Raw genomic sequence first — 19,600 nt, forward strand, 5'->3', positions numbered from 1 at the left:
GGGGTGTGGCGGGTGAGGCTAAAGAGGTGGAGGTGGAGGATAGAATGTGGTGGGTAATGGTTTGGGGCTGGGGGATGGGGTTGGGGGATGTAAGGGGTTGGGGTGGTCGATGGGTTGGGGTGTGGGGGTGAGGGCTTGGGGCTGGGGAGGGTTGGGGGGATGTTGGGTTAGGGTGGTCGATGGGTGGAGGTTAAGGAGTTGGGGTGTGGGGGTGAGGGTTTGGGGCTGGGTGATGTCGGGTTGGGGTGGTCGATGGGTGGGGGTTAAGGAGTTGGGGTGAGGGTTTGGGGCTGGGGGATGAGGTTGGGTTGTCAGGGGTTGGGGTGGTCGATAGGTGGGGGTTAAGGAGTGGGGTGAGTGTTTGGGGCTGGGCATGTCAAGAGTTGGGGTGGTTGATGGGCGGGGGTTAAGGAGTTGGGGTGTGGGGGTGAGGGTTTGGGGATGGGGATGAGGTTGGGGGATGTCAGGGGTTGGGGTGGTCGATGGATGGGGGTTACGGTGTGGGGGTGAGGGTGTGAGGGCTTGGGGGGCTGGGGAGGGTGGTGTGGGGGCATGGGAGGAGAGCGGAAGAGGTGATTAGTACAACAGATACAAACAGATCCAACTGGACCATGAATAGGAAACTGAACAGACCTGCGGTGAACATCAGGAATCAATGAAGCAAACACAGTTGTCTCAGGTTGTAAATGGTGGGGGGAGAGGGATCGAACACACATACGTTCCCCGCCAAAGCGTTTAAACTGTACAGATCACATTTTTCTTTTTTAAACAGCCAGCCTAGAAACACAGGGAGCGAATTGCTGAACACCTGTCGTTGAAATTTCCCATCACGTCGACCGGAAAGTCCGACACGCTATCGAAACCGTAACTTCATTGAGAAAAAAAAAATGAAATCTTTCCACAACGCTGTATCAAAATATACACACAATGGCATATATTTTCTGTGAAAAACATACAGGCTCCTGAATCGTCTAATGTTTTGGTAAACTGGAAGTTCTATAAGCGCAGGACGCACAGCTTTAGGGGCTCTGCGTTTTTACCACCGTCGCTCTCGCCTGGGCTAAAATAAGGGAAGAGTCTCTCGTTGAACGTGTCAGTGAAGGTGTAGATGACGGACATGTCGTCGGCATCGTAGAAGGAGACATGACCCTTCTCGTAGTCCAAGAAGACCCCGATCGTCTTGGGTTTGACCCGGAGAGACAGGAAGGCTGAGGGCGTGGATAGGGCCTCGTATTCATTGCCGTTACGCAGCCAGATAGTCCAGAACCCGTCCTCGGGTGACAGGATGATATTGCCCTTGCGGCTGACCGACTCCTTGGCCAGGCCCACGTCCCACATGGTCTTGTTGCCCACCTCCACCTGCCAGTAGTGCCTGCCCGAGCCGAAGCCCTGGGCGGAGAGCACGCTGACGCAGTCATCGAAGCGCTCGGGGTTGTCGGGGAGGTCTTGCCACGTGTCGCTGAGCTGCACGCTCCTGAAGTCTTCGGAGATCAAGAGTTCGGGGTGTGCCGTGTTGGGTTCAAGGGTCAGGGCGGCCGGGACTGAGAGAGGGATGGAAAGAGAAGACGGGTGTTACTTTCAATGGATGTGCTACCTTCCCCCCCTTCTCACTAAACCTCTCCCATCCATGCCCAGATACAAGGGAGATACAACCCATGGGCAACGGAAAGAACAAAGGTCTTTTGCCACCTTGTCCATCTGGTGGTTAGTTAGACACTTTTGGATGGCTTTGGGCCCCTTACTTTTAAAGTGTCAGCGGTGGCTCAGCGGGTAGCACTCTCTAGGTGGGTGGGGCTAGGAGTGAGCAGGTGCTACTGGTTGCCTGATTTCTGCAGGGAGTTGGAGTGAGTTTGTAAAAGGTTGGTGGTGGGTTTTCTATTCAGGTTGTAGGGCCTTTTTGGCTCATAAACAACAGCCAGATGGCTGCTGAGGGGTCCGGAGTGCTGGGCCCCTCAGATGACAGTGTTCCCAAGATGAATTTAATTAGGGGAGAAACTGTGGTTGGAAGGGAAAGAAAAAAGCCCAAAGATTTGGGCTGGGACCCCTGGAGGTTTGGAAAAGAAAACGCGGTGGTGGTTCAGTGTGAGGATAAGGAGATACAAGTTTGGGATATTATCCAAGCGGTACATGAGGACTGTGGTGAGGGAAGCTGCTTTGCCTGCCGACCAAAGCCAAATGTTGGGTTCGAGGTGATGGTCAGTGGCCGAGAGGAGGTGGAAAGACTTTTTTACTCAGTTTGAAAGTTGGCGATAAGTTCTTGGAGGTATCTCTGCTATATTCGGAAGAGGTGGTGGTCTCATTCTTAAACTTACCAGTTTATATTGAGGACGATGTGCTAATCAAAAAGTTGGAGTCATGGGACATTAAAATTTGCTCAGCAATAAAGAAGAGATACTATCCAGGAACATGGGTAGCAGATGGAACCCATTACGTAAAGGTGCAGTTCCCAGAGGGGGTGAAGTCATTACCGTACAGCATGAAATTCGAGACATTGGAAGGAGTGCAGTACTTCCGAGTACTGCATGATAACCAAGTGAAAGTTTGTTACTATTGTCTTGGACACGACCACCTTGTAAGAAACTGTCCAGACTTGTACTGTTATAATTGTGGCAAGTCTGGACACATTGTTCGGAGCTGCAAGGCGGAGAGCTGTGGGGTGTGTCACAAAGGCCCCACCCGCTGTGAGTGTGAGGCAGAAGGAAGCTCTATGAGTGATGAAGAGATGGGAGAAGGAGCAGGAGGTGTGAGTGGAACGGCTGGAGGAGTGGAGCAGTCGGAGGACACAGCTGGTAAATTGAAGGAGAAAAGAGCACAGGAAGAGGCAGAAAATTGCAGAGCAGAGAACAGGATGGAGATGGTGGAAAACACACCAAGTACAGTGGAAAAGAACAAAGACAGCAGATGGCAGCAAGGGTCGAGTGCAGACTCGAGCCTTAATAGAGTTCAGCTCTCCCTAAAGAATCTGGTGTCCATGGGGGGAGAGGAAGAGGGAGCGGGGTATGTGGTAAATGTAAGTACTCCAAAGAAAGATGGGGTGTCGGACATCTCGGTGAGCAGGAGGGTGCAAGACAAGGATAGGGTGCAAGAGGCAGGTGCCTTAAATGGGCAGCAGGACTGGAGCGGCGAGACAAAGGCACCAGAAGGGAGCAATATAGGTATGCCATTGTCCCAGAGAGAGAAGGATCAGGGAACAAGGGTCAGACGTGGAGATGAGGTCAAAGGGAGAGGCACTGTTGGAGAAACCGCGATAGCAGGAAGACTCTCTGTGGGAGATGATGTATCTGATGGGGAGCAGGATTATGTATCTGACGGGAAGCAGGCACAGAGGGTTACAGAAGAGCTTGAGTGAGGAATTAGAGGGGGACAGAGATATGGAAGTGGGGGGTGGGCTGGCATCATGTGGAAAGGGAAAGGTTAGTGAGGGGCAGAAGGAGGGAGAAAGGGCAGCTCCTTGGCCCAAACTTAATGCAAGGAAGAGGCTGAAACAGCAGGGAAGGTTCAAACAGGAGGTGAAAAAGTGTCGGAGGCTGCAGGAAAAAGCAACAGCTGGCCGAAAAGTTGGGAAGGAGCATGAGAGGAGGGAAGGGCCAGAGATTAAATGATGGGGAGATTATCAAGCATACTTCCCTTCTTCGGAGCCATGATTACATTGGTCTTGATTAATGTGAACGGACTGAGGGGTGAGAAGAAATTGCAGCAGTTGTTGCAGGGTTTTAAAGGCATGGACTTGTTGAGTCTGCAAGAAACCTTTTGGGATGAGGATATCCTAGAAAGAGTTCAGAAGGTTTGGAAGGGAGAGATGTTTGCAAGTTGTGCAAAAATAACCGTAGAGGTGTGGCTGTTTTGGTGAGTCTGCCCATAAAAGAGAACGTTGCCTTGGTGAACAAGGACACTGAGGGGAGATTATTATGGCTAAGGATAAAAATGGAGGAATTTAATTGCGATCTCTTTAATATCTATGCACTGAACGACCATTGCAAGCGTTGCGAGTTTTTTTTGGGGTTATTCACTGAAGTGGCAGAGGTGGAAAATCCTTGTATAGTGGGGGATTTTAATGTATTTTTATCTCGGATGGACATTTCAGCCCAGATGACCTTTAAGGATGATAACTCCAGAGGGATGATTGTAAAAATGATGGCAAATTTAAATTTGAGAGACTTATGGAGGGACCGGAACCCCATAAAAAGGGAGTTCTCCAGAACAGGTTGGGTGGGTGATGTTTTAAAATAGAGCTGAATAGATTTTGTGTTAATGCGGGAAGGGTTAAGTTCTGAGGTGATGGAGATTTATTATAAAAAAGTATTTTTTAGTGACCACTTGGCTTTGGTTCTTAGAATTAGGAACAGGAGAGTTAAGATCGGTTCAGGGCTGTGGATTTTAAACAATCAATACCTGAAAGAAATTGCTTATAAAGAAGGGATTTTAAATATAATAAAGAATGCTCGGAAGGAACCTTTGTTCTTGAAAGAAAGAAGAGTTTGGTGGGGCAATTTCAAATATGAGGTAAAAGTTTTTTCGGTAGGTTATGGGAGAGAACGGCAGCTAACTGGCGTCGAGAAGAGAATATAAACAAAAGGTTTACAGATGTCTGTAAAGCAGTTGACGGAGGGGATAAGGGAGCTGAGACTAAGTTCCGGGTACTAAAGGAAGAGTGGGAATTATTGCAAGCTGAAAAATGCAAGGGGACCATTCTCCGGGCAAAGGCTAAAGATGCATTGGAGGGAGAAAGAAGCACTAGATATTTTCTAGAGCAAGAGAAGCTGCGACAGAGATTATATTTAATTGGAGAGTTGAAGGTTGGGGAGAAGATAATTCATGGAAGTGGGGAGATTTAGAGGTGGCTAGCAGCTTTTATCAAGAGTTATATACAAAAGAAGATATTTCCAATTTGGCGATGGAGAACGTTACTGCTTGAAGAGGGTTTAAAGGAGGATGAGAGAAGCATGTGTGACAAAGAAGTAGGATTAGTGGAAATAAAAGTAGCAATAAGTGGAACAAAGGGGGGGGGGGGGAAAGCCCAGGGTCTGATGGACTAAGTGCAGAATTTTATAAAGAATTTTTTGAGATTTTGTGTCCATTGCTCTTAGAAGTTTTTATGGAAATTAAAATTGAGGGAAGCCTGGTCCCATCTATGAGGAGAGGTGTCATAAGCTTAGCTTATAAAAATAAAGGGGATAGAAGGGATCTGAAGAATTGGAGGCCCATCACATTATTAAATGTGGATTATAAGATCTTGGCGAGGGTTATGGCAAATTGTATGAAGGAGGTGTTGCCGCAGATAGTTTTGCCCTCTCAGTCCTATGGAGTCATTGGCCGGGGCATCGCAGACTCTGCGGTCTCAATTCAAGATGTGATAGAGCTCATGGAAGAGAGTGGGAGGGAGGCTTATGTATTAAAGATAGATCAAGAGAAAGCCTTTGATACGGTCTCTCATGAGTTTTTATTGAAGGTTTTGGAAGCATTTGGTTTCGTGGAAAATTTCATGGAGTGGATAAGGATTTTTTATTCAAACATATTTGGCTGTGTTAAATGTAATGGTTTTTTATCCAAGTATTTTCCGATACAGAGATCAGTGAGACAGGGTTGTCCCCTGTCCCCATTGTTGTACACATTGGTAGCAGAACCATTAGGTTACATGATGCGAAAGAAACAAGGTGTAGTTGGGATTGTGGTTCCCAGTTCCGGGCTGGTGTCGGTGATACACCAATATGCAGATGACACAACCTTAACATTGAGAAATGAGGAGCCATTGAGGAAAGCTATGGATGTAGTGGAGGAATATTGTAGAGCTTCAGGAGCCAGAGTGAATTATAGTAAGTCCCAATGCCTGGCTGCAGGAAGGGGTAGGGGGCAATGGTTGGGGAAAGTCCCTTTAAGGTGGTGGAAGTTTTGGAAGTTCTGGGGGTGCATATGGGGTGCAAGAAAGACAGGGATGAAGTGGATCGATTAAATTGGGAACCGAAGGTTATGAAAATTAAAAAGATTTTGTGAAGATGGGAAAGAAGGTGGTTGAAAGTGCCAGGAAGAGCGACAGTGGTGTCTGCTCTCCTGCTATCTAAGCTATGGTACTTCTTGACGGTGGAGGATATTCCTGAGTGGGCAGAAAAGTCCATCCGAGAGGCTTGTGTGAGGTTTTTATGGGAAGGGAAACCAGCCTTGGTGGCTTACAATACCATCATTGGATGGAGAACTCAGGGAGGACTCAATTTCCCAGATATTGATTTGAAGAAAAAATCCTTTAGAATCAAATGGGTGAAGAGATTTCTTCAGAAGTCAAAAAAAGTTTTTGGAAGAGTTGTTTTGAGCATTTTTTAAAACGAAGTGGGATAGGAAGGCAGGGGATATTGTATATGGAATACAATAATATGTTTTTGAAATTGATTAAACTTCTCCCTAGGTTTTATAAGGGGGCTGTAGAGACTTGGGCCCAATTTTTAAAAAGTGTGCAGTTTATGCCCAAGGGGGCTGAGGAATTTGTAGAACAGCCCTTATGTTTGAACAGGTGGGTCAGCATCGAAGGAGAGGTTTTATTTAATCAAGCTTTTATAAAAGCTGGTATTATATGTGAGAAAGATGTATTATATGAGGTAATTCCAGGTTGGTTGCCGGAAGCGATGGTGAGGGACATGGTGTGGGAGGAGGATCAAGAGGTAGAGGAAAAATCATGTATGAGAAGATTGTGAGGGCAATGCCACAGGATTGGATGGAAGAAATAAATGCGGAAATTTCCAAAGGGAGTAAAATGTGTCCCGCTTTTCCAAGCTTTCTGCTGGAGAAAGGGGGAGAGTTGGTCCAATTTGAGAACTGTAATACTCGAGATTTCTATGAGGTATTTAGAGAATGGAGATTCAAGACACCAGCTGGTCAGGAGTTTTGGCAGAGTATATACTGACAGCTGGAATTCAACAGGATTTGGAAGGGAATGTGGGCGAATTTTAAATGTCCAGAGTGGATTTAACTGGATTTCAAATTGGCTCACAACTGAATTTTTACCATGACAGTCTTATGCAGGATTGGACGAGTGGAGGGGGCAACTTGCCCAGTGTGTGGGACACGGGATGAGACTCTGTCCCATTTACTGGTGTTATGTCCACAGTTAAATGATTTTAAGTACTATGTTCAACAGTTGTGTAAAGTATTTTTGCTCAGTGGGGACCGAAGAGTGAGAATGGGAATCCCATGGGACTCAATTTTGAGATGGGGATTGCAGGAGAGTCTGCCCGAGTCCAGCAGAGCGGCAATTAATTTAATGTTCAGTTTGGCTAGATTCGTGATTGTGCAAAGAAGGAATGCTCTGTTTTTTAAGGGGAGGAGAATCAATCTAAAATAGTTTTTAAACATAAGCTAAATGACCATTATAAGGCTCTGTGGATGTTTCATTCAGAAAGGAATTTAAAGGTAGTATTTTAAATCAATTTTTAAACTACAATCGATTAATATATGTTACAGGAGACAAATTAAACTTCAGGTTTTGATGTTAATATGTGGTGGCGGAATGGCTGTGCAGAGCGGCGCAATTGATTTGTATGATATAAAGAAATGATCATGATGTTGTAAATGTTCTTAATGTTCAATAAAGTATATTAAAAATAAAAGTGGGTAGCACTCTCGCCTCTGAGCCAGAAGGTCATGGGTTCAAGCCCCCACTCCAGAGACTTGAGCACGTGATCTAGGCTGACATTCCAAGCGCAGTACTGAGGGAGCGCTGCACTGTCGGAGGTGCCGTCTTTTGGATGAGATGTTAAACGAGGCCCCGTCTGCCCTCTCAGGTGGATGTAAAAGATTTCAAAGCAGAGCAGGGGAGATCTCCTCAGTGTCCTGGCCAATAATTATCCCTCAAACAACATCATTACAACAGATTATGTGGTCATTATCACATTGCTGTTTGTGGGAGCTTGCTGTACGCAAATTGGCTGCCACGTTTCCTACATTACAACAGTGACTACACTTCAAAAAATACCTCATTGGCTGTAAAGGGCTTTGGGACATCCTGAGGTTGCGAAAGGTGCTGTATAAATGCAAATCTTACATTCTTTTTGCTTTTCTTTTATTCCTTCTTCCCCACACCACCCCTCCCCCTTTTCTCTGCCTTGTACTTGCTTAAAAGCTGTTAAATCTCTTCCAGTTTTGATGAAAGTTCATTGAACTGAAAGGTTAACTCTCGCTCTATCTCCACAGATGCTGCCATGACCTGCTGAGTATTTACCAGCATGGTCTGTTTTTACTTTGACCCTCAATCCTCGCTCAGTCAACATCAACAGCCAGCCAAGCATTTGGTGAAGCCTCAGAGAAACATTGAACAACAAGGCCCACATGTAATTGGCCATTGGTATCAGGGTCATATCATTAGATTGAGCAGGAAAACAAATAATTCTCTTCCACCACAAGCAAGATGATGTTACCTGGACTGATGAAACTTAACATCCGTCTCCATACGATGAGCTGTAGGGGGCCGCCAAATTCGCCAAGAAGCAGCTTGAGAGGAACCTCAGCTGGTTTCTTAAACTTCATGTAGGACCTTTGAAGGAATACAATTTTTTTGAAAGTTAAAACAAATTTTCTTCCTCCTTTAAGCATCCATCTCTAATAGTGAGGTTAACTAGAACCCAGTCATATACAAGAGTGAGGTTAACCAGAACCCAGTCATCAATAATAGTGAGATTAACCAGAACCCAGTCATCACCAATAGTAACATTAACCAGAACCCAGTCATCTCCAATAGGGAGATTAACCACAAACTAGTAATCGCCAATAGTGAGATTAATCAGAACCCAGTCATCACCAATAGTGAAATTAACAAGAAACTAGTCATCGCCAATAGTGAGATTAACCAGAACCCAGTCATCTCCAACAGTGAGGCTAACCAGAACCCTGTCATCTCCAATAGTGAGATTAACCAGAACACAGTCATCTCCAATAGTGAGATAAACCAGTCATCTCCAATGGTGAGATTAACCAGAACCCAGTCATCACCAACAGTGAGATTAACCAGAACCCAGTCATCTCCAATAGTGAGGTTAACCAGAACCCAGTCATCTCCAACAGTGAGATTAACCAGAACCTAGTCATCTCCAATGGTGAGATTAAGCAGAACCCAGTCATCTCCAATAGTGAGGTTAACCAGAACCCAGTCATCTCCAACAGTGAGATTAACCAGAAAACAATCATCTCCAATAGTGAGGTAAACCAGAACCCAGTCATCTCCAATAGTGAGATTAACCAGAACCCATTAATGCACAATAGTGAGATTAACCCAAAATACGTCATCTCCAATATTGAGATTAACCAGAACCCAGTCATCTTCAACAGTGAGGATAATCAGAACCCAGTCATCTTCAATAATGAGGTTAACCAGAACTCACTCATCTCCAATAGTGAGGTTAACCAGAATCCAGTCATCTCCAATAGAGAGATTAACCAGAACCCAGTCATCACCAATAGCGAGGTTAACCAGAACCCAGTCATCTCCAATAGAGAGGTTAAGCAGAACCCAGTCATCTTGAATAGTGAGGTTAAACAGAACCAAGTCATCTGCAGTAGTGAGATTAACCAGAACGCAGTCATCTCCAATAGTGAGCTTAAAAAGAACCCAGTCCTCTCTAATAGTGAGGTGAATCAGAACCCCAGTCATCTCTAATAGAGAGGTTAATCAGAACCCAGTCATCTCTAATAGTGAGCTTAACCAGAACCCAGTAATCTCTAACAGTGCAATTAACCAGAAACCAGTCATCTCTAATAGTGAGGTTAACCAGAACCCTGTCATCTCCAATAGTGAAATTAACCAGAACCCAGTCATCTACAATAGTGAAATTAACCAGAAACCAGTCATCCCTAAAAGTGAGGTCAACCAGAACCCAGTCATCTCCAATAGTGAAATTAACCAGAACCCAGTCATCTCTAATAGTGAAGTCAACCAGAACCCAGTCATATCTAATAGTGAGATTAACCAGAACCCAGTCATCTCCAATAGTGAGGTTAACCAGTAACCAGTCATCTCTAATAGTGAGGTTAACCAGAACCCAGTCATCTCCAATAGTGTAATTAACCAGAACCCAGTCATCTCTAATAGTATGATTGACCAGAACCCAGTCATCTCCAATAGTGAAGTCAACCAGAACCCAGTCATATCTAATAGTGAGATTAACCAGAACCCAGTCATCTCCAATAGTGAGGTTAACCAGTAACCAGACATCTCTAATAGTGAGGTTAAGCAGAACCCAGTCATCTCCAATAGTGAAATTAACCAGAACCCAGTCCATCTCTAATAGTGGGGTTCACCAGAACTCAGCCATCTCTAATAGTGAGATTAACCAGAAACCAGTCATCTCTAATAGTGAGATTAACCAGAACCCAGTCATCTCTAAGAGTGAAACTAACCACAACCCAGTCATCGCCAATAGGGTAATTAACCAGAACCCAGTCATCTCTAATAGTGGGGTTCACCAGAACTCAGCCATCTCTAATAGTGAGATTAACCAGAACCCAGTCATCTCCAATAGTGAGGTTAACCAGAATCCAATCATCGCCAATAGTGTGATTAACCAGAACCCAGTCATCTCGAATAGTGAGATTAACCAGAACCCAGTCATTTCTAATAGTGAGATTAACCAGAAACCAGTCATCTCTAATAGTGAGATTAACCAGAACCCAGTCATCTCTAATAGTGAAACTAACCACAACCCAGTCATCGCCAATAGGGAAATTAACCAGAACCCAGTCATCTCTAATAATGAGATTAACCAGAACCCAGTCATCGCCAGTAGTGTGATTAACCAGAACCCAGTCATCTCCAAATAGTGAGGTTATCCAGCACCCAGTCATCTCCAATAGTGATGTTAACTAGAACCCAGTCATCTCGAATATTGAGTTTAACCAGAACCTAGTCATCTCTAATAGTGAGGTTAACCAGAGCCCAGTTATCTCCAATATTGAGATTAACTAGAACCCAGTCATCTCCAATAGTGAAATTGACAAGAACCCAGTGATCTCCAGTAGTGAGTTTAACTAGAAACCAATCATATGCAGCAGTGAGGTTAACCAGTAGCCAGTCATCTCCAATATTGACATTAACCAGAACCCAGTCATCTCTATTAGTGACATTAACCAGAACCCAGTCGATTCTAACAGTGAGATTAACCAGAACCCAGTCATCTCTAATAGTGGAATAAACAGGAACCCAGTCGTCTCGAATAGTGAGATTAACTAGAACCCAGTCATCTCCAAAAGTGAGATTAACCAGAACCCAGTCACTTCCAATAGTGAGGTTAACCAGAACCTAGTCATCTCCAATAGTGAGGTTAACCAGATCCCAGTCACCTTGAATAGTGAGGTGAACCAGAACCCAGTCATCTCCAATAGTGAAATTAACAAGAACCCAGTCAACTCCAATAATGAGATTAAACAGAAACCATTCATCTCTAATAGTGAGATTAACCAGAACCCAGTCATCTCCTTTATTGAAGTTAACCTGAACCCAGTCACCACTAAAAGTGAGATTAACCAGAGGCCAGACATCTCCAATAGTGGGGTTAACCAGAAACCAGTCATCTCCAATAGTGAGGTTAACCAGAACCCAGTCATCTCTCTTAGGGAATTTAACCAGAACCCAGTCATCTCTAATAGAGAGGTTAACCAGAAGTCAGTCTTCTCTAATCGTGAAATTAAGCAGAAAAATGTCATCTACAATAGTGAGATTAACCAGAACCCAGTCATCACCATAGTGCGATTAACGAGATTGCAGCCATCTCTAATAGTGAGATTAACAAGAACGAAGTCATCTCTAATACTGAGAATAACCAGAACCCAGTTATCTCTAATTTTGAGATTAACCAGAACCCAGTCATCTCGAATAGTGAGCTTAACCACAACCCAGTCATCGCCAATAGTGGAATTAGCCAGAACCCAGTCATCTCTAACAGTGAGATTAACCAGAACCCAGTCATTGCCAAAAGTGAGATTATCCAGAACCCAGTCATCGACAATAGTGAGATTAACCAAAATTCAGTCATCTCTAAAAGTGAGGTTAACCCGGAACCTGTCATCCACAATAGTGAGGTTAACCAGAACCCTGTCGTCTCCAATAGTGAGATTAACCAGAACCCAGTCATCTCTAATAGTGAGATTAACCAGAACCCAGTCATCCCCAACAGTGAGGTTAACCAGAACACAGTCATCTCAAATAGTGAGATAAACCAGAATCCAGTCATCTCCAATGTTGAGATTAACCAGAACCCAGTCATCTCCAACAGTGAGATTAACCGGAATCCAGTCATCTCCAATAGTGAGGTTAACCAGAACCCAGTCATCTTCAACAGTGAGATTAACCAGAATCCAGTCATCTGTAATAGTGAGGTTAACCAGAACCCAGTCATCTCCAATAGTGAGGTTAAACAGAACCCAGTCATCTCCAACAGTGAGGTTAACCAGAACCCAGTCATCTCCAATGGTGAGATTAACCAGAACCCAATCATCTCCAATAGCGAGGTTAACCAGAACCCAGTCATCTCCAACCGTGAGATTAACCAGAAGCCAGTCATCTCCAAATAGTGAGGTTATCCAGCACCCAGTCATCTCCAATAGTGATGTTAACTAGAACCCAGTCATCTCGAATATTGAGTTTAACCAGAACCTAGTCATCTCTAATAGTGAGGTTAACCAGAGCCCAGTTATCTCCAATATTGAGATTAACTAGAACCCAGTCATCTCCAATAGTGAAATTGACAAGAACCCAGTGATCTCCAGTAGTGAGTTTAACTAGAAACCAATCATATGCAGCAGTGAGGTTAACCAGTAGCCAGTCATCTCCAATATTGACATTAACCAGAACCCAGTCATCTCTATTCGTGACATTAACCAGAACCCAGTCGATTCTAACAGTGAGATTAACCAGAACCCAGTCATCTCTAATAGTGGAATAAACAGGAACCCAGTCGTCTCGAATAGTGAGATTAACTAGAACCCAGTCATCTCCAAAAGTGAGATTAACCAGAACCCAGTCACTTCCAATAGTGAGGTTAACCAGAACCTAGTCATCTCCAATAGTGAGGTTAACCAGATCCCAGTCACCTTGAATAGTGAGGTGAACCAGAACCCAGTCATCTCCAATAGTGAAATTAACAAGAACCCAGTCAACTCCAATAATGAGATTAAACAGAAACCATTCATCTCTAATAGTGAGATTAACCAGAACCCAGTCATCTCCTTTATTGAAGTTAACCTGAACCCAGTCACCACTAAAAGTGAGATTAACCAGAGGCCAGACATCTCCAATAGTGGGGTTAACCAGAAACCAGTCATCTCCAATAGTGAGGTTAACCAGAACCCAGTCATCTCTCTTAGGGAATTTAACCAGAACCCAGTCATCTCTAATAGAGAGGTTAACCAGAAGTCAGTCTTCTCTAATCGTGAAATTAAGCAGAAAAATGTCATCTACAATAGTGAGATTAACCAGAACCCAGTCATCGCCATAGTGCGATTAACGAGATTGCAGCCATCTCTAATAGTGAGATTAACAAGAACGAAGTCATCTCTAATACTGAGATTAACCAGAACCCAGTTATCTCTAATTTTGAGATTAACCAGAACCCAGTCATCTCGAATAGTGAGCTTAACCACAACCCAGTCATCGCCAATAGTGGAATTAGCCAGAACCCAGTCATCTCTAACAGTGAGATTAACCAGAACCCAGTCATTGCCAAAAGTGAGATTATCCAGAACCCAGTCATCGACAATAGTGAGATTAACCAGAATTCAGTCATCTCTAAAAGTGAGGTTAACCCGGAACCTGTCATCCACAATAATGAGGTTAACCAGAACCCTGTCATCTCCAATAGTGAGATTAACCAGAACCCAGTCATCTCCAACAGTGAGATTAACCGGAATCCAGTCATCTCCAATAGTGAGGTTAACCAGAACCCAGTCATCTTCAACAGTGAGATTAACCAGAATCCAGTCATCTGTAATAGTGAGGTTAACCAGAACCCAGTCATCTCCAATAGTGAGGTTAAACAGAACCCAGTCATCTCCAACAGTGAGATTAACCAGAACCCAGTCATCTCCAATGGTGAGATTAACCAGAACCCAATCATCTCCAATAGCGAGGTTAACCAGAACCCAGTCATCTCCAACCGTGAGATTAACCAGAAGCCAGTCATCTCCAATAGTGAGGTTAACCAGAACCCAGTCATCTCCAATAGTGAGATGAACCAGAACCCATTCATGCACAATAGTGAGATTAACCCAAAATACGTCATCTCCAATATTGAGATTAACCAGAACCCAGTCATCTTCAATAGTGAGGTTAACCAGAACCCACTCATCTCCAATAGTGTGGCTAACCAGAACCCAGTCATCTCCAAAAATGAGGTTAACCAGAACCCACTCATCTCCAATAGTGAGGTTAACCAGAACCCAGTCATCTCCAATAGTGTGGATAACCAGAACCCAGTCATCTCCAATAATGAGGTTAACCAGAACACACTCATCTCCAACAGTGAGGTTAACCAGAACCCAATCATCACCAATAGTGAGGTTAACCAGAATCCAGTCATCTCCAATAGTGAGGTTAAGCAGAAGCCTGTCATCTTGAATAGTGAGGCTAAACAGAACCAAGTCATCTGCAGTAGTGAGATAAACCAGAACCCAGGCATCTCCAATAGTGAGGTTAAAAAGACCCCAGTCATCTCTAATAGTGAGATTAACCAGAACCTAGTCATCTCGAATAGTGAGGTGAACCAGAACCCCAGTCATCTCTAATAGAGGGGTTAATCAGAACCCAGTCATCTCTAATAGTGATCTTAACCAGAACCCAGTCATCTCTAACAGAGAAATTAACCAGAAACCAGTCATCTCTAATAGTGAGGTTAACAAGAACCCTGTCATCTCCAATAATGAAATTAACTAGAACCCAGTCATCTACAACAGTGAAATTAACCAGAAACCAGTCATCCCTAATAGTGAGGTTAACCAGAACCCAGTCATCTCCAAAAGTGAAATTAACCAGAACCCAGTCATCTCGAATAGTGTGATTAACCAGAACCCCGTCATCTCCAATAGTGAAGTCAACCAGAACCCAGTCATATCTAATAGTGAGACTAACCAGAGCCCAGTCATCTCCAATAGTGAGGGTAACCAGTAACCAGTCATGTCTAATAGTGAGGTTAACCAGAACTCAGTCATCTCCAATAGTGAAATTAACCAGAACCCAGTCATCTCTAATAGTGGGGTTAACCAGAACTCAGCCATCTCTAATAGTGAGATTAACCAGAACACAATCATCTCGAATAGTGAGATTAACCAGAACCCAGTCATCGCCAATAGGGAAATTAACCAGAAACCAGTCTTCTCTAACAGTGAGATTCACCAGAACCCAGTCATCGTCAGTAGTGAGATTAACCAGAACCCAGTCATCTCCAAATAGTGAGGTTATCCAGTACCCAATCATATGCAGCAGTGAGGTTAACCAGTCCCCAGTCATTTCCAATACTGACATTAACCAGAACCCAGTCATCTCTATTAGTGACATTAATCAGAACCCAGTCGTCTATAACAGTGAGATTAACCAGAACCCAGTCATCTCTAATAGTGGAATAAACCGGAACCCATTCATTTCTAATAGAGAGATTAACCAGAATCCAGTCATCTCCAAAAGTGAGATAACCAGAAACCAGTCACTTCCAATAGTGAGGTTAACCAGAACCTAGTCATCTCCAATAGTGAAGTTAACCAGATCCCAGTCACCTTGAATAGTGAGGTTAACCAGAATCCAGTCATCTCCAACAGTGAAATTAACCAGAACCCAGTCATCTCCAATAGTGAAATTAAGCAGAAACCAATCATGTCTAATAGTGAGATTAACCAGATCCCAGTCATCTCCAATAGTGTGGTTAACCAGAACCCAGTCACCTCCAATAGTGTGGTTAACCAGAACCCTGTCACCTCCAATAATGAGATTAAACAGAAACCAGTCATCTCTAATAGAGGGATTAACCAGAACACAGTCAGCTCCATTACTGCAGTTAACCTGAACCCAGTCATCTCCAATAGTGAGGTTAACCATAAACCAGTCATCTCCAATTGTGAGGTTAACCAGAACCCAGTCATCTCCAGTAGTGTATTTAACCAGAACCCAGTCATCGCCACAGTGAGATTAACCAGAACCCAGTCATCTCTAATAGTGAGATTAACAAGAACCAAGTCATCTCTAATACTGAGATTAAACAGAACCCAGTTATCTCTAATTTTGTGATTAACCAGAACAAAGTCATCTCTAATAGTGAACTTAACCCAATCATCGCCAATAGGGAAAGTAGCCAGAGCCCAGTCATTTCTAACAGTGAGATTAACCAGAACCCAGTCATTGCCAATAGTGAGATTAGCCAGAACCCAGTCATCTCCAATAGTGAGCTGAACCAGAACCCAGTCATCCACAATAGTGAGATTAGCCAGAACCCAGTCATCTCCAACAGTGAGGCTAACTAGAACCCAGTCATCTCTAATAGTGTGGCTAACCAGAACCCAGTCATCTCTAATAGTGAGGTTAACCAGAACCCAATCATCTCGAATAGTGAGATTAAACAGAACCCAATCATCTCGAATAGTGAGGATAACCGGAAAATAGTCATCTCCAGCAGTGAGATTAACCAGAACACAGTCATCTCCAATAGTGATGTTAACCAGAACCAGTCATCCCGAATAGTGAGGTTAACCAGAAACCAGTCATCTCGAACAGCGAGGTCTACCAGAACCCAGTCATCTCTAATAGAGAGGTTAACGAGAACTCAGTTATCTCTAATAATGAGGTTAACCAGAATCCAGTCATCTCGAATAGTGAGGTTAACTGGAACCCAGGCACCTCCAATAGTGAGATTAAGCATAACCCAGTCATCTCTAATAGTGAGGTTAACCAGAACCCAGTCATCCCTTATAGTGAGGTTAGCCAGAACCCAGTCATCTCCAATAGTGAGGGTAACCAGAACCCAGTCATCTCCAATAGTGAGATTAAGCTGAACCCAGTCATCTTGAATAGTGAGGTTAACCAGAACCAAGTCATCTCCAGTAGTGAGATTAACCTGAAACCAGTCATCTCCAATAGTGAGGTTAATAAGAACCCAGTCATCTCTAATAGTGAGCTTAACCAGAACCCAGTCATCTCTAATAGTGAGTTTAACCAGAACCCAGTCATCTAGAATAGTGAGGTTAACCAGAACCCAGTCAGCTCTAATAGTGAGGTTAACCAGGAGCCAGTCATCTCCAATAGTGAGACTAACCAGAACCCAGTCATCTCATCACTAATAGTGAGGATAAGGAGAACCCAGTCATCTCCAATAGTGAGATTAACCAGTAACTAGTCATCTGTAATAGTGAGGCTAATCAGAACCCAGCCATCTCCAATAGTGAAATTAAACAGAACACAGTCATCTCCAATAGTGTGATTAATCAGTACCCAGTCATGTCCAATAGTGAGTTTAACCAGAACCCAGTCATTTCCAACAGTGAGATTAACCAGTAACTAGTCATCTCTAATAGTGAGGCTAATCAGAACCCAGTCATCTCCAATAGTGAAATTAACCAGAACCCAGTCATCTCCAACAATGAGATTAACCAGAACCCAGTCTTCGACAATAGTGAGATTAACCAGAACCCAGTCATCTCCAATAGTGAGGCTAAATAGAAACCAGTCATCTCTAATAGTGAGGTTAACAAGAACCCAGCCATCTCTAATAGTGAGGTTAACCAGAACCAAATCATCTCGAATAGTGAGATTAACCACAATATAATCATCTCGAATAGTGAGGATATCCGGAAACCAGTCTTCTCGAACAGTGAGATTAACCAGAACACAGTCATCTCCAACAGTGAGGTTAACCAGAAACCAGTCATCTCGAATAGTGAGGTTAACCAGAAACCAGTCATCTCCAACAGTGAGATTAACCAGAGCAAATTCATCTCTAATACTGTGGTTAACCAGAACACAGTCATCTCGAACAGCGAGGTGTACCAGAACCCAGTCATCTCTAATAGTGATGTTAACCAGAACTCAGTAATCTCTAATAGTGAGGTTAACCAGATCCCAGTCATCTCGAATAGTGAGGTTAACTGGAACCCATTCACCTCCAATAGTGAGATTTAGCAGAACCCAGTCCACTCTATGTGGTAAACCAATGTTTGTATTCCTGTTTGTCCTGTTTGTATTCCACTGTGTACATGCCTGGACATGCCTCGGCTGACTCCTCCCACAGGTCCTAGTATAAAGGTGACTGCTCCCCAGCCCTTAGTATCATGGACCGGTCGACCACGCGAGGCAGACCTCCATTCTGTTGTTAATAAAAGCCTTTAGTTACTCTTCTAACTCTCAGTCTTTTATGAGTAATTGATAGCGCATCAATTTTATTAACAACATTTTTATAATGGAGAAGATCCTCACACCAGCATGCCTGGACTTAGATCATCGGGAGGCGGACTCATCCACCAAGTTTACTCACAGGCTTAAGTGTTTCGAAGAATTCCTGACCGCCTCCGAAGCAATCAAATCGGACGAGGACAAACTGGATGTCCTGACCTCCAAAGTGAACCACCGAGTGTACTCGGTCATCCAAGATGCGACCTCGTACGCGGACGCTATCAAGCTCCTCAAGGACCAGTACACGCGCCCAGTGAATGAAGTGTACGCCAGGCACCTCCTGGGGAGTCGTAAACAACAACCTGGGGAATCGACCGTGGAATACCTTCAGGCACTGTCTGTGCTTGGCCGGGCCTGTGGTTGTAAGGATGTAAAGGCCGCCATGTACACAGAGGAACTTATCCGGGACGCTTTTGTAGCGGGCCACAGATCCAATTACACCCGACAACGATTGTTGGAGCAGAGTAACCTCGACCTCAACAAGGCCTCTGAATGCGCACTATCGTTGGATGCAGCCTACCAGGGCATGGATGCCTACTCCTCTGCACCATGGACGCCACGGGGAATGACAGCCTGGGACACAGTAGGACCGCCTCATAGCACCGTGCCACCCCAGCCACACCCCAACAACGGCCCAACTACCGCAGCAGTGTCCCAAGGCCAGACAGCAGTGCCCCAAGGCCAGAAATGCTACTTCTGTGGCCAGGCAAAACACCCCAGAGCGCGCTGCCCGGCGAAAAACGCGATCTGCTCGGGCTGCGGGAAGAAGGGACACTACGCTAGCGTCTGCAGGGCCAAAGCCACCCCGAACCCCAGCAGCGCCGCATGTGGGCCATGCGGGCCGCCATCTTGGACCTCCCCGGCCATGTGCGAATCGCCGGTACAGCAGCCATTTTGGACGCCTCCAGCCACATGGGAATCATGGACGCCGCCATCTTGGATGACAGCCGGGATGCAGCAGGCCCCCGACACCGCCTCATCTGATACCCGCAGCGACACACCGACCCCTACGCTGGCATCTGTTACACTGGACCAAGCGAGACCGCACCAACTGGCCAGTTCCACAATGGACATTAAGGTAAATGGTCACGATACAATCTGCCTTTTTGACTCTGGGAGCACGGAGAGCTTCATCCACCCCGACACGGTGCGGCGTTGCTCTCTCCCAGTCCTGCCTGTGCAACAGCGGATTTCTATGGC

General features: G+C 44.7%; 1 protein-coding gene across 1 annotated transcript; it reads right to left on the minus strand.

Moving 5' to 3' along the window:
• Positions 1-703: 703 nt before the first annotated feature.
• On the minus strand, positions 704-18,012 carry LOC147095737 (zinc-binding protein A33-like). The gene is made up of 3 exons (XM_085973705.1): positions 17,933-18,012; positions 8,403-8,518; positions 704-1,541 (listed from the first exon to the last, which is right to left on the minus strand). Exons 1-3 carry the CDS (start codon positions 18,010-18,012, stop codon positions 997-999), a joined length of 741 nt encoding a protein of 246 aa, XP_085829831.1. The 3' UTR covers positions 704-996.
• Positions 18,013-19,600: the final 1,588 nt, after the last annotated feature.

Source organism: Somniosus microcephalus, unplaced genomic scaffold, assembly GCF_052327205.1.
Source record: "Somniosus microcephalus isolate GS21.2 unplaced genomic scaffold, FLI_Smic_1.0 unresolved_chr1, whole genome shotgun sequence".
NCBI classification, from domain to species: domain Eukaryota; kingdom Metazoa; phylum Chordata; class Chondrichthyes; order Squaliformes; family Somniosidae; genus Somniosus; species Somniosus microcephalus.